We start from the raw sequence: 15,926 nt of genomic DNA on the forward strand, positions 1-15,926 counted from the left end.
GGTGAATAAGGTGGATGTGGCAACAATTCGTACCCCAGTTCATGAAGTTTTGCCATGACAATAACACTTGTGTGCGGCGGAGCGTTGTCTTGATGAAAGATGACCTTTTTCCTTGCCAAACCAGGCCTTGTTTCGCGTATCTTTTCCTGTAGTTGGTCTAGGAGGTTTGCATAGTATTGCCCCGTAATTGTTTGGCCAGTAGGAAGATAATTTATCAGCAGAATGTCGTTTGCATCCCAGAAAACTGAGGCCATGACCTTTCCGGCCGAACGTACTGGCTTTGCTTTCTTTGGTGGTGGTGGTGAATCAGCATGTTTCCACTGCTTTGACTGCTGTTTTGTCTCTGGGGTATAGTAGTGGACCCAAGTTTTACCTGTAGTCACAAACCGGTGCAAAAAATCTTGTTGGTTGCACTGAAAACGGGCCAGACTTTGTTCGGACATTTCCAATCTGGTGCGTTTATTGTCCAATGTCAAGAGCCGCGGCACCCATCTTGCGGATAATTTTTTCATACCCAATTCTTTGGTTAAAATATAATATACCCATTCAGAAGACATCCCTACAGCTTCAGCAATCTCCCGCACTTTCAGTCGACGATCCTCCATGACGATTTTATGTACTTTTGCGATAAATTCTGGGGTCGTAACACTTTTTGGCCGTCCACTACGCGGAACATCATCCAAGCTCTCCCAACCAAATTTAAAATCGCTGGTCCACTTGGCAACAGTTGAAAATGAAGGAGCAGAGTCCCCCAGTGTGTTCTGAAAGTCGGCATGAATTTCCTTTGCTTTCATACCTTTCTTTACAAAGTATTTAATTACTGCTCGAATCTCAGTTTTTTCCATTGTCACAAATCACTACACGGAAACAACAACAAAGAGTCGTCACTACCACACTCCTGCAGCTAGAGCACTGGCGCGCCACGTGTTCACTCACAAAGGATATGTGATTATTGCGCAGGAACCTCGTTGCTCTAGCACTGACACCTAGCGGTGATTCCGAGAACTTTTCAAACCGTCCTCGTACACAGACTGGCATCAGCATACACGCTTGATGTAGCAGAGCTACCAATCGTTTCAGCATTTTAATCTTATCACAAAGACACTGCTTTCACAAAGATGGATAATAGTCATAGTATAGAATATTTCTACTTAGAAGTATAATAAATTGTCTGAACATACAATAATTAAGTCATCCTATGTATTTAAGAAAAAGAGCAGATTCAGAGTCCATAAAAAGTGACATCTTGTTAAGGTTTCATCGAGACAACAGGACCATAAGCTAAAAAGAACGGATGTGTGGTCACCCTACCCTAGAGATTAACATGTTATTGATTGTGTAATAGTGTATGCCAGAGGTCAGCACAGTGGATGAATTATGAGACACAAGTACTGTACTGATATTTGTTGAACTGACCACCATTCGATACGGTCTGTAATGGTTCTGCATGTTTTTCGAGAATGATAGAAGCAGAAGAAGATGAAGCACTGCTGAACACCAAATGTTTTAAGCTGTGGAAACTAAATCAAACTTTTAGACTGTTCTAAACTGAGACCATCTGAATATCCAGATGACATTGAGGAACACTGGTCAGTATTCATCTTAACCTGTTAGGAGTCCGTAGGAATTGTTAAGAAAAACATTAGATCAATATCCCTATAATAAAAATGATCAAGAAATTCAAAGCGTCATGGACCAAAAATGAAAGACAGAATGCTTAGCAAAATTGTCCTCAGTCATTTACAAATAGTTTACAATATTGAGAAATCAAAGCTGAAGTATGTCGAAAAACTTGGGTGTTGAAGGGCCAACGGTGGATAGCAAAATCACTTGAAATGCAGAATCTAGGCAAAAGCAAAAATAGTAGAGCTTTCTTCAATGCCACCAAAGGTGCCCTTGTCCTGTAGATTGAAATGCTAAAGCCTCGGCAATTGAAAGACTGCACTCAATTTCATTGACTTTAACAGGAATTTATGTGTTCATGAGAACATCTTTGCTATATTTCCTTAGAAACCTTTTAGGTGAACTTCGCTCTCTTCAGGAAGTTGAATCAGCTAGTCAATAACTTCAGAACAGTAAAGCAATCGTCTCAAATGGAATCATCCGTACTGAATTTTTCAAGAAAGGTCACCTAGTAGCTGAATTTATCATCATTATCATTGTACAGTTCCAGATTCCTGGGTAGTGTTAATGAACCTCTTCCACTTCTTATCCTGGAGAACATCATCCACTATCCATCCTCTGGTAACTAGATCAACCTTGATCATGTCCATCCATCGGGTTTTAGGTCTTCCTGCAGGTCTTTTCCCCTCCACCTGTCTTTCCAAATTTATTCTGGCTGTAGGCTCTATCCTCATCACATGCCCGAACCACCGTAGTCTGGATGTGCTGATTCGGTCTCATAGGGATGTCTTTATTCTGGCTTCTTTCCTCAACTCCTCATTTCTTAACTTGTCCATCCTGGTCTTCTGGATGATGGATTTAAGAAATTTCAATACCATAGGTCAATATGGGTATGAAATAGCTGTTAAACATCATCAGTTTGGCCGGTTTTGGAATCACGTCATCCCATAAAAATGTTCTTACTTGTTTGTAGAATTCTGATCCCTTTTGCACTCTGTTTGTAATTTCCTTTCTGTTCAAATTATCACTGGAGATTACACTTCCAAGGTAAGGAAAACTATTCACACACTCTAACTGATGGTCTAGTTTTACACTTGCTGGATGCCAATCTCTGTTCACTGTCATCACCAGTCTTGGTCTTGCTGATGTTGAGTCTGGTCTGTACTTCCTCTTCTGTTTCACCTCAAATCATATCATCATCAGCAAACCTAACTTTTCCTTGATGTTCATTATATTGTCCATAGCAATGATGAACAGTAGTGGGGACAGTTATCATTGCAACACCGTATTTTCGTGTGTAAAAGTTATTGTGAGTACGAGTCTGCTCAACGGGGATGCAGTGCATTTGTTCAGGAATTTCCTGGTAAAGTGCCACCTTCATGAGCACAGATTCACATAATTGTAAATAAATTTGAAACTACTGGCTCAGTGCTGAATAATAAACATGCGTGCACATGAACTGTTTTAACAGAGGAAAAGCTAGATGACATTGATGCGAATCTTGAATGGTCACCAAATAAATCGCTCACAAAATTAGCACAACAAGTAGGGGTTTCTGTTTCTTCTGCACACAGAGCTACAAAGCTGTTACAGATCAAACCGTACAGGTTTACACGGGCCCATTGTTTAAAACCTGCTGATCCAGCCACAAGAACGAGATATTGTGAGCGGTATCTTGCATCCTTGAATGGTCGTATGAACAGTCATAACTATACCTCGGATTTGTAGGTGGTAATAGGTTAGAATGTAAAGTAATTTGGTTTGTAGAAAGTGTCATGCAACCCGTTGTACCATAATGTAGGAAGAGTAGCATAAAAAGAAGGAGTTCTATATGCTGTACCCCTAATATCTGTGCAAATCTCATAGCATAACCGCTGTACAGTGTAGGGTATACTTGTTACTTGCTTAAGTAAGTTTGCATTCTAACCTATCAGCACCTAATAATCTGGACTCTAATCATAACTCTCATTATTGGTGTGCAGAAAATCTAAGTACCCTCAACCTCGGTTAGTGAATTCCATTATGCATATGACAGTGTTGTTCTTGTCAGTGCAGGGAAGAATTAGAAATTGTTTTGAATATATTTCACCAAACTTAACACTAACAAAATACTAGTTCTTTATTAGCCTGCACCAAACTGCAGTGAGGCAGCTTCTTCCATGATGAGACTGCGCTAAATCAAACACTTACCTCACCTTCGTAGCCACTTTTCACAAATGTTAAGATGAATTCTGATATACTGTATTGCCTCTTGTGCTAGTGTAGCATTGGGTTTTCTGCGTTAAAGGGTCTTCAATGACCATGGCCTCAGTGTTCAAACCAGGTTATTATGTGTTAAAAATGCGATAGCAATACCAACATTTACATGTCAGTACAGGACTTGGAATACTTAGAGAAAATGTGTAAAATATCTTGAAAAATACCACTTGCAGTATCTTAGAAGAAAGAGTAAACTGGCATGACTGTGAAACGTCAGTGTCATGGAAGAAACCAATACCACGAGCTTTGAGGCAGTGATTATTAAACATCAACTTCTGTGGATCATTCGCATGCCGAACACGTCTTGAACAATAAACAACATAATGAGGGAGGACCACAAGAATATTCTAGTGAGAAGAAGTGCTTAATTGACATTGGCAACTGTCAATCTGATTGACCAGTGTCGCAATGTATTGACCATGAGGGCCCTCGACATCATTTTGAATAGCAGCAACAAAGGCACGAGTTCTTAAAAGAGAAATTGTGGGAAAGGAGGAGAACATCCAAGAAAAGTAAGGCTCTACTACAGCAAGGAGCTTGCCGGGCTGAGTGGCTCAGACGGTCAGGGCGCTGGCCTTCTGACCCCAACTTGGCAGGTTCGATCCTGGCTCAGTCCGGTGGTATTTGAAGGTGCTCAAATACGTCAGCCTCGTGTCAGTAGATTTACTGGCACGTAAAAGAACTCCTGCGGGACTAAATTCCGGCACCTCGGCGTCTCCAAAAACCATAAAAGAGTAGTTAGTGGGACGTAAAACAAATATTATTATTATTACAGCAAGGAGCTTTGGTAGATTTGATGTGCCAGTATCATGGCAGAGTTTACAGCTCTAGACTTAGTGAGTTGATTTTTAGATCAATACTCTCCTTTGCAATGGTTATATGTATGTTTGATATTTAATTTGAAGTTTTATAATGTTCCTATGTTACTTTTAGATTAATAATAATAATAATAATCGTATGGCCTCAGCTACCGTGTGCAGACATTTCAATTTGACGCCATCTGGCTGTCTGCTCGTCAATTTCGACGTTCCGTTTTTCTCTATGCCCCCACTAGGTGGCAGACCGAGTAAACCGAAACTCTCTTGGGCGTCTATGGCTGAGATTTAATTAATTTTGTCGGGTAAACACCAAATGTGTCACCAGAGATCTTTTACATGCCGACATCGTACGACATGGAGTGTCGAATGGACTTTTTTCCGCCCTTCAAAAATCCGACTACCTCTGCCGGGTTTGAACCCGCTATCTTGGGATCCGGAGGCCGACACTCTACCGCTGATCCACAGAGGCAGCTACTTTTAGATTCAAATTGACCTTATGTATCCATTAAAGGAAGGCTACAAATCAAACTCATATGCCCGAGAAATATGCTACAGTATTTATATTCATGGTTACTAGTGTTCCTTTTACCATTCAAACTGCAAGCCTTTGACAGGAAAGAAGTCGTTTTTGAATCCTAGATTTACATGTAGTGCTGTCCATTATCTCTTTCTATATGTCTTAAATTATTAAATACACAGCCTTAATAACCATTGTCTCTTTGGTAACTACTACTCATCCATACACTCCCACTATCTTGTAGCATAAATCAACATTTTAATTCTTAGTATTCATGTTTTCATTCCTAGATCTCTTGTACAACTACTACAGCAATTACTTGGTAACTACTACTCGTCCATATGCAACATACACTCTCACCATCTCATAGTGGTGGAGCGGAGGCAAATGCTGGGGCTGTACCTTAATCAAGGCTATGGTCTTATTTCTTCCCAATCCTAGCCCTTTCCTGTCCCATCGTCGCCATAAGACCTATCTGTGTTGGTGCAATGTTAAGAAAAACACCTTATTAATCCCAACTGCTTGTATCAGCCAGCATTCTTTGTTCTTTCTTGTTTGATTCATTACTTACATACAGGAAAAGGCAGTGAAAAGTTACTGCACTATGCAGGAGATGTCGTGGGGGGGGAAACAAATTGCCTGCGCTCCATTGCTTGACTCATAGGCATTCACTTTCATTATGGTAGGCCTAAATTATTAGTTAAGAATTAATAATGAATGAACTTTAAAACTGATGAGATCTTACCTTTCTTCAAAGCAGTTGTTGAAAACGAATTTTATAGGTCTCTACTACAGCAAGGAGCTTTGGTAGATTTGATGTGCCAGTATTATGGCAGAGTTTACAGCTCTAGACTTAGTCTCTTCTGCCATAGCGAGTTGATTTTTAGAACAGTACTGCCCTTTGAATCCTGAATTTACATCCAGTGCTGTGTATTATCTCTTCCTAAACATTTTAAATTACTAAATACACAGCCTTAATAACCATTGTCTCTTTGGTAACTACTACTCGTCCATATGCAACATACACTCTCACCATCTCATAGTATGAATCAGCATGTTAATTCTTAATAATCAGTGTATTATTTTTAGTGTATTTAGTTTAGTTAATAGAAGATTTAAACTTCTGTCTTCAGGTGTAACAGCAATTACTTGAGCTCACTTGAGCTCACCACAGCTTAATAGAAGAAAATTATAGTCAAGCTGGTTCTTTAATTCATAATATAAATGATTCTCAAAAAATTCTGAAACAATCTTCACCCCTGAAATGTCGCGTATCAGTCATCTGATATCATTCTTCACGGCTTCAAGAGTATGTGGATTGTTCTTGTACACTTTTTGTTTTCAAGTTCCCCGAAATGAAAATCACAGACCCTGAAATTGGGGAAAGGAGGGAGCCGAAATCCAGGGCTAATTATTTGCTCATTGAACACCTGTTCTAATACATTGCAGCACCATCAACATAGAAATATGTGAATGGTTCTGTCATATGATTTCTTCTTTAGGAGAAATATTTGTTTTTCAGAGCTAACACAAATGACATTCAACAAGAAGTGTAGGAATGCAACACTAGTAACATTAATAACCTGCAGTCAACAAGAACTCCACTCGTAAACTAAACATACATTACCGCTAGCTATGTTCGCCGCGCTGCCTGACCATGCACTGAAAGCACTGAAAGCAAGCATTTCCCCAGTAACTTTTCACTGCCTCTCCCTGTATTATTTGTATATTTACAAAAAATTAATGGAATGTTTACAGTTTTCCTAGTATTCCAAAATCTTGACATGCTCCTCTTGGTATAATTGAGTTTTAGATGGCCTCTTTGGTGATTAAAAAAATACCAAATTTATACTAGGCTACAGTTTTATATCCTTGATATTGAGACTTGTCTTCATTTTCTTTTAAGGTGAGAGCTTGTCTATCCGTGAAGATGTGAGACTTCCGCAGTTGAGTAATTGTTCACGTTGTGGCTTCGTTTCCAGCCAGCAGTTGTGTAAAGCTTGTGTGCTTTTAGATGGTCTCAATCGAGGATTGCCCCGTTTAGGCATTGGAAAAAGTAGCAAAATAAATCGATCTTTGGCAGAAGATGAAGAAAGGCAGAAGATAAAGATGAATAGTGCAATAGACTTCTGAAATAACATTTTTATTATGATTGTATAAAAATAAACTAAAATGACATTTAAAAATAAAATATTTTTAAACATATTGTTTATTACAATATTGATTTACTTGTGAAGATTGTCGACCATCCTGCCATGGAACTTCTCCGTTGTTCTCATTACATGTTCCTATCATTTATTCCCTTATTTATATTGATTAAAAGCTTAATTAAACTTTAAAGAAATTTGTATTTGACTGCACAAATTTGTTATGGCCAAGACTGGCATTATGGTGATGATGATGATTGCAAACCGTCCCCTTCATGGTCTGTATTGATAAATTAATCACACCGTTATTACACCAGGTTAAAAGCTGAGGCTACGGGTGCAGGGCCACTCCCATGGTATTAAGAACGTGGGTGCAGTGCTCCTATATTCGGAGTTGTCACAAACCAACTCACCTTTCAATGCACAAACTTATGAATTCTCGGAGTAACGTTAAATTTCACCACAAATACCATTAGCCTCAACATACAAGACGACCGGGCGAGTTGGCCGTGCGGTATGGACAGCACTCAATCGTTTGAGTACAGGGCATGGAAGATGTGGAGACTTGCTCTTCAAGTGGAGAGTGCAGTCCTCACCCGCATGTGACTGCGGCACATCATGGCAGACCATTCAGCATATTAGGGAAGACTACAGAAATAGAGCTTAGGGAGGAGAGTATGAGAAATTCCTAATGGCAACCCTGAATTGCATCAGATACATCCAAGAACTACATGTTTGTTTATATAATATAGTGATGAAGGTAATTATGTTTCTCAGAGTGTATCCAGAAAGCTATACGCTAAATAGTTAATCTTATTCAAGAGTCTCTATCAAAAGGAAATTATGACATTGATTGTTACTCAAAAAGACTTTGCATACCACTACCAGATGAAACCGAGGGGAAAGCGAACGGATCACGGTCAAAGCCAGTGCAACCACAATATGCATTACAAATTTATCTTTTGGTCTATATGTGATGCATCATTATTTACTGTATGTACCTCGTAGTTTACTTCTTAGATGTACTAAGTATTAAGTACCATATTTACTTGTGCATTAGACCTCCCTGACATTTCAGGACAAAGAAAAAATAAATAAAAGCTTGCATATACAGTCCCTCCCAACATAATTCGTAACAGAAGAACAAGGATTCCACTTTGCAATAGTGTTCTGGTTTATCTGTTAGAATAGAAAACAACAAAATTGACAAGCAACACAAAGGGCATCAAGTTAAAATGCCTACACATGGTACCCAACATCATAATTATTAATTTTGTGTTGTAGGGTGGCAAGTCATGACAGCCCCTATGAGCTCCATTTCTATGAAAAATGTTTAAAACCTTAGCCCATGAGTTCCATGAGGCAGTGACCTGGGATCTCCACAACCACCTTATTTGGGGCTATGAATGGAGTTTCCAGCAGGATTTGGAACCAGATCATAAGACTCTTAACAACACCAAAGCAGTTCAAGCTGAATGTGTTACGTTTCATTTGTCTTTTGATTGACCATCTGGTAGTCCTGACCTTCAACAGTATAGACGACACACTGCAAACTGTGCTCCAGGGCATGGGCTACACCCTAGCATGTCCAATGCTCACAGAGGGATGTGGTTAAGTTTGTCAGTAGAGACAAGCACATTGCATTGTCTGATGAGTGGCCACAGAGATTTAAGATATGTATGTATCTTAAAGAGTAATACCAATAATATCTGTCTCCATGCTGTTCCAAATATTCAGTAGGTTGGTGAATAAAGCCCCTGCATCAAGTTTCTTGCACAAGCAAGTGCATGTTCCTTTCTCATAAGTACTCCACATTTGCATGCCATGTCACATGATGACAATGGAAAAAGTCTATATCTAAGGAGGCTTTATGAATGAATTGGAGGTTATAGTCGCCTTTGAGTAGTGCTAAGCATGGCTATTAGCCCATTATTTCACACTGTAACATGTTTTCTGGCATTTGCTATAATCGTTACTATAATTATCCTCTACATCAGTTTTCTGCTTGTATTTCTTGCTCCTGTCTTCCCTCTAGGCTTAATTTATCTGAATACTTAACCTGCCCTGCGCCTAAATTTCTCCTCTGTTACCGCTTTCAAAAATCCATACTCATATGATGAGAATTAGTGAGGCACATTTCATTTTTCCAATATATCCACATGGTATTTACATACCCCTATGTGTCCTATCCGGCTGTCCTCAAATATTATCCTATCTCCAGTAATTATTATAAACTTTCTTTCTGCTTTAATCTCTCTGTAAGTAAGTATAAGAGTACTAATCCCGAAATCTGGACTCTTTCCTTTGAATGATACTATGCACTTTTTCTTTCGCAGTAAATAATTTTGCTGATTAACTCGCTTAACAGTGCGTTAATTGGAACTTATTTGGACTCGGTGGGTAGGTTATGACGCTTTTGAGATTTTGTTAATTTTACTTCGGCCGCTAAAAGCGAGCTACCCTTCGAAAATCATCGTCCAAAGTTTAAAAACATTCTGAGAATACTTTTGAATGAAAGCCAATTTGAATGTGGGCAGATTTAGATGACATTTGAAAAGCGATGCTGATAGCAGGCCAGGTTCAGCTCGCAGAGAGAACGTCATTGTAAATATAGGGTGGCGGTGTTGATTTACGTACCAAGGTTTTCGAAGACGCCGAGGAGCCGGATATTTTGTGCAGCAAAAGTTCATTTGTATACAGGTAGATCTACAGACACGAGTTTTCCAGCTTTCCAGCATTTTACGAACGAAACCTCTTCACATATCGATCTGAGGCAGGATCAAACCCACTACCTTGGGACAGTTAGTTGGCGCTCTACTGTTGAACCCATTGAGCACAGCAAGACTGCTTTAGACCGCGATGCCAGCTCTCGGCCGATAGATTTAAAAAGAGCGCTGCTCGATTTTCAGTGTGTGATGCTGATCGTGAGACAAAGCAAATGCAGTAGAGACAATACGCGACACCTCCGGATTTAGCCTTGTTAAAATGGGAGACAAGTCACGTGGCGCTCCTAGTGGCTTGACCTGAAAATTCGCGCTAAATTCAAATATCAATGGAAACGTATATACGGAAATGGGTAAATAAATTACGTCTAGAAAGAGAGTGTTACTAAGATATTAACTTCAAAATTGCTAAAGCAATTCTGGTAAATGAATGAAGAATTATTTAACAGGTTATTATTTAAAGACTGAAATTAGACATATAAAAGATGTGAAATGGACTGCTCTGAAAGGGCTTGATCTTTCATTTATACATTATTTACATTTAAGAGCTGGACAATTTTCCTTATAACTTGAAACCTACTAACAGAAAGAAAATCTATAAATTTATCCTCAAAAACATTCAAACTTTCCCTATAAGCAATACTTGCCATAATGCCATTACATTAGGGTAAAGCAAATTTGCATCATCATATTGTTTCAACAAAATATGTACATTTCTTAAATCACCCATGTTTTCTTCAGTGGCTGACAACGCATTACGGCATTCCAAATGGGGTAACTTGGAACACAACCAGCCACACTCATATGCATATGTATTTTCCTGAATGAAATCAAACCCACAGATCACACCTACAACAACACATCGGTATTGAAGGTAATAATGGGCAGTCTGAGACGAGGTCTTGAGATTTCTCGAGACTAGCGCAGGTACTATTTCGAGAGATCTCGAGAGCGTTGTCCCCGCATTGTGCGGCGAGCAGCCTGTCGTAGGCCTACAGGCTGTCGGAGCTGAATGCTGTTTGTGCCGAGTATACGAATAGCCAACCACAGGCCTCCTGAAATTCGTAAATACATGTCAACAGGCGACTAGGGGCGTTCATTTCTACCGAGGTCCATTTTGACGCAGTATAACATAATTATAAAGGCTACGCATTCTGGCATTGTATGCACTGGTAGGTACACGAATGAGTGGTTTAAGTACGTAACCTGACGGCTACTGTAGGTACACGTACCTGGATACTAGAGGCGTGCTTTACTGGAACTCGAGAGGAGGCAAGATGCGCCTTGCTGCATATGCAACCACCATCACGCATGAGTGGAATGTGTAATCTAAAATGCTTCAGTTTGCTCCAGTTCTTTCGACAGGTAGATGTACATCGTTATCAGACCCCTCATTCAATAACATATGACCACTGCTTGTGTTTTCCGATATTTTCGTGACGAAGGAAATAATTCCTTACAGTGTTATAGAGTATTCGCGTCATAATTAGGTATTTCGATATATGACGGTGCAATGTGAAATTGTGTCTAGTTGTACGCGACAAGTTGAAGACGATGTCCGAAAAGCAACAAAGTCGTAGATGTCGGTTATTTTGAAGAGATATCACATAGCACAGCCCGCTGTGTTGCTTATTTAAAAAAAAAGTAAAATACGTCGGCAGAAATACTTCTGGGATGATCCGACACTTAAAAACACATAATATAAACGGGTTATTCAGCTAAGAAGTCCACCTGACATAACTCGTGAACAGTTTAAGATACTGGCATTCTGCCTTCACTTTCGTTAATGGTATTAAGGAGCTCATAGTTCAACATGCAGTGCTTTCCTAGGCTTTCGACAAAATTTATCGTCACACACATTTCGACATGAGACTATCAAGCTTACACTCGTAGTTACTGGGACGTCACGTCGCACAGTTCGCAGCATACGAGAATCGGTCTCGAGAGCGTTGTCCATCACCCCTCCCTAAATTTAGAAAAAAAATTGCCAACATTAACGCAAATAAAACCCACACCCCAATTTTTTGCCTCAATTTTTTTTTAAATGTGCGGGTATTATTCGCGTAAATACGGTAATGTGCTTACATATTAAATCATACAAACCTATGCCATTATATATAATGAATTATTCAAAATGGCGGTGTATCATGGCCACTGTTTTGCCGTTTCCCTGATAATTTCCAAACACATGAATATTTATCTATAATTCCTTTCTTGTTATGATTAGTAATTTTATAGCTACAACTTGTCAGTGGCGGCGCGTGACTTTCGTCACTGGGGGTTCAACAGAAGGAAATATCCCCCCTCAATATCTCCTCTCCCCCCTGTCACCTGTGCCATGACTAAGTTCAGAGAATGGGCATAACGGTGCACATAATGTGCATGCCTAAAATCTTCCCTGATTAGAACTTGCACCCTGAATGGTGACCACTCATTACATTTGCTCCATCGTAACCTTGTGAAATCAACTTATCTCTATTATCCACAACTTCGCTAAAAGAAATTTTAAACACTCTGCTATTGTCTTAGCATCATGACTAGAGGGTAGAGAAAACCCCAGAATCTTTCAACTGGCTTACCGTTGGGAAGAATGATAACAAATTGTACTGTAGTTGATATATCGGTGGTCTCATCTGCGATTACCGAAATGAAGTGCGCTGTGGTGATTTTTTTCTCACGACAGATTTCATACATGCACGAAAGCAAATCATTCTGAATGTCTTTCGAGGTGCCTTTGAAAACAGTAGCTTTGGAAAGATGGTCTCTTAATGCAACGTCAATTTCGGAATAAAAATTGACGAGGCCTCGAAATATGCCAGGATTCGATGATTCACTTGTTTCGTCATGCCCGCGCAATGCCATCTCAAACGCGCCACATACTTTACACAGCACATAACGAATTTTCCGTACTTGGTCGTTGTCTCTTTCCACAGGCTGCCTGTAAGCACAGTCCAATTACTGACGGTTATCGTGTCTTCCCAGGAGATCGCATTGTAACTGGGCAAGCATATGAGATTTAGAACTTCTGTGTTTCTTTATTATTATTTTTTGGGCAGATATCCTATATCTACCACTCCGACTTTGGTCCAAGTCACTTTGCTTTCATCACTCATGAATCATAAAAAAGGAAAACAAATCAACATGTTAGTAATTTCGCACCCACAGATCCACTCGATTATTTTATACGGTATAAATCCAATCTGAATTAACGCACGATTTCATTACTTTTACTTTTAGGATGCCTCGTTATATCAAGATCAGGCATTGGGCGTCCGGCATCCTTAATCTTAATCGTAAGTTTACGCTCAAGAGAGAGAGAGAAGGAAAGGTTGTCTTCTTAAGTATCATATCACTCTTCAAACTTATTATGTAGCTCCTTACCTTTCCCGGGAACAAAAATTATGGACGCAACTACAGTGCACAAAAATACACACACGGAGAAAATATTGTAACTTCTTTATGTCCTAAAAATTAAGTTTCTGAACGGCACAACAGTGCAGAAAAACACTCACACGCTTGCACAGCGTACAATAATATTACGAATTATGATAACTATTGCAAACTGTTGTAAACACTAGCATCACACTTGAAAAACAGAGTAAACTTTAGGGATGCATGTTCGCAATATTGGTAACTTAATTTTAAGAACTCCTGTGGCTAGGCAATTAGCGTTTTCTTTGGTATTACATTCCCCGCTACTCTTTGGCTCGGTGATTTTTAAGTTAATTTTCTCTCCAAAAAGTAATTATTCCAAAGAAGGCAACATTTGGGAAAATACATCAATTGGAATTTGGCAGTTTAATGTGACTGCTGGCAGTAATGATGCTCTTCAACACTAGCGCTAATTATGTGTACTATTTTCTGTTATGTAGTTGAATTCCTGTAAGGGCAACAGATGGCAGGCACATACCCCAACACAAGGTCAGTCTACCTTGCCCCAACACCCCCGACAACACGACTAGAGAGAGTGGCATATTGCGCATGCGTAAACCAAGGATATCTGTTTCTGCGATATCCTGGTGTTGTCTACGTGCCGGCCGATGTCCACCCGCACCTCGCCACTCCCTTCGTCCAGGTACGGACGGAGAGAGCGCCTTCGAAGGGGGTTCATTCCAGACAAGTATCCAGCCACGGAACGTGTGCAGTTCACATGAATTGAAAGCCAGTACGAGTATATTACGGATAGATTTGCTAAGCAAGAGCTTCGAGATTGACAAGGGAATTATGAATATTAAGTAGTTGAATAAAATTTGATATAAACTGGAGGTTCATTGCTCCATTGCGTATACCAGAAACCGCCACTGTTGTGCTAGAATCAGTGAGGTCCATCAAGTATAAATATTTTTTCATGGAGTTCTTTTCAAGTATTCAATTTTTAAAATTAAATTTCATTTAAAATTTTTTTAAAAGCTTAACCAATGATGCTAGCTCAATAATTTTAGTACATTTTCTTCTCCTAGCAGTGCATGAAAAATTTCATCTTAATATCTTAAAAACTTTCTGAGTTATCAGTGAAATGGTTCTGAAAAACAAAATTTAGGGAAACGAGCAACAAACTTACTGATAAAGGGCTTCACGTTTTTGGTCATAACTCCAAATGTAATGGAGATATTAACAAAAATATTGTACTCTTATAAAGAGAAATGATCTATTCTTTAAAAAAAAAAAAAAAGAATTAAAAAAATTGAAGAATCGCATTTCTGGTTGGTTAAAGGTGTTGGTCTCCCCTTAGGGAGTTGATACTAAATGTTGATTAAAATTAGTGATTGGCTGTTCTGTTACTCAGTATCAGTACGTTTCTTCAATGCTGGATAACAGTAATTTGAGCACCTCTCTTACAGACAGCAGGCAGTGTACTGTGATGTCATTGCATCCCGGAAAGCTACTACTGTATATGCTTATTTCAACACCCTTCTATGCAATTCAGCTCATGCTTACAGCATGAGAAAGCAACATGAGCAGTTGTAACTTATCTGAGCTTGAGCTACTTGCAGTCCACTGGGAGAGTGCGCAGTCAATGTGGTACAGACACCAACTGTACTCCTGTGCAGACCGATGAAAGAAGGTTTTTCCCTATATGGGAAGATATACTTTATAATATACTGAAAGGAGAAAAAGGAACTCTAACAGTACTGGACTGATGGGGTTCAAAGCACGCTACTGGTGTAGACATATATTTCTATCAATAAGTACAGAGTTAATAGATCTTGGATTATACTTTATTCTCATATTCAATTTATCGTTTGTCATTTTAACGTTTAAGAACTTGCAGAATAATAAAAATAGTACTGCACCAGCCATTTGGTGCTTCAGCATTTCCTTTAAATAATGATTATGTGGATAGGGAAACGACTTACCTTAAAATCCCATAAAAATTCACTGTAAGTACCTAGATGTTAATATAAGGAAAGAACTTCTTTGGGGTAATCATATTAACGGGGTTGTAAATAGAAGTTACAGATATCTTCATTTGGTGATGAGTGTATTATGGGTTGTAGTAAGGATGTAAATGAGTGGGGTTATAAGTGTCCCGTAAGACCGCAAATTAAAGTACGGTTCCAGTGTATGGAACCTCGACCAGGATTACTTAATACGAGAACTGAAAAAGGATCCAAAGAAAAGCACAACAATTTGTGCTTTGTGATTCCCAACAATAGTGTTATGAAAATGTTACAAAGTTTGGGCTGGGAAGACTTAGGAAAAAGGAGATGAGCTGCTTGACTAAGTGGTATGTTCCGAGCTGTCAGTGGAGAGATGGCATGGAATCCCTGTAAGGAAGTCGTAAAATTTATGAAACGAGATTTCCACTTCCGGAGGTGGATATGGCCCTGAGGGGTTC

At 39.3% G+C, this 15,926-nt stretch overlaps 1 protein-coding gene across 2 annotated transcripts in view; it reads left to right on the forward strand.

Moving 5' to 3' along the window:
- The window catches only part of Ctu1 (Cytosolic thiouridylase subunit 1), a 54,928-nt gene extending 47,506 nt beyond the window's left edge, over positions 1-7,422 (forward strand). For both annotated transcript variants that reach the window (XM_067146240.2, XM_067146241.2), the window contains one exon: positions 7,124-7,422. In XM_067146240.2, the coding sequence (XP_067002341.1) occupies positions 7,124-7,350 (227 nt within the window). In that variant the 3' untranslated portion in view covers positions 7,351-7,422. The remainder of the gene's footprint in view (positions 1-7,123) is intronic.
- The last annotated feature ends 8,504 nt before the right edge of the window (positions 7,423-15,926 follow it).

The sequence above is a fragment of the Anabrus simplex genome, chromosome 4 (assembly GCF_040414725.1).
Source record: "Anabrus simplex isolate iqAnaSimp1 chromosome 4, ASM4041472v1, whole genome shotgun sequence".
Taxonomy (NCBI): Eukaryota; Metazoa; Arthropoda; class Insecta; order Orthoptera; family Tettigoniidae; genus Anabrus; species Anabrus simplex.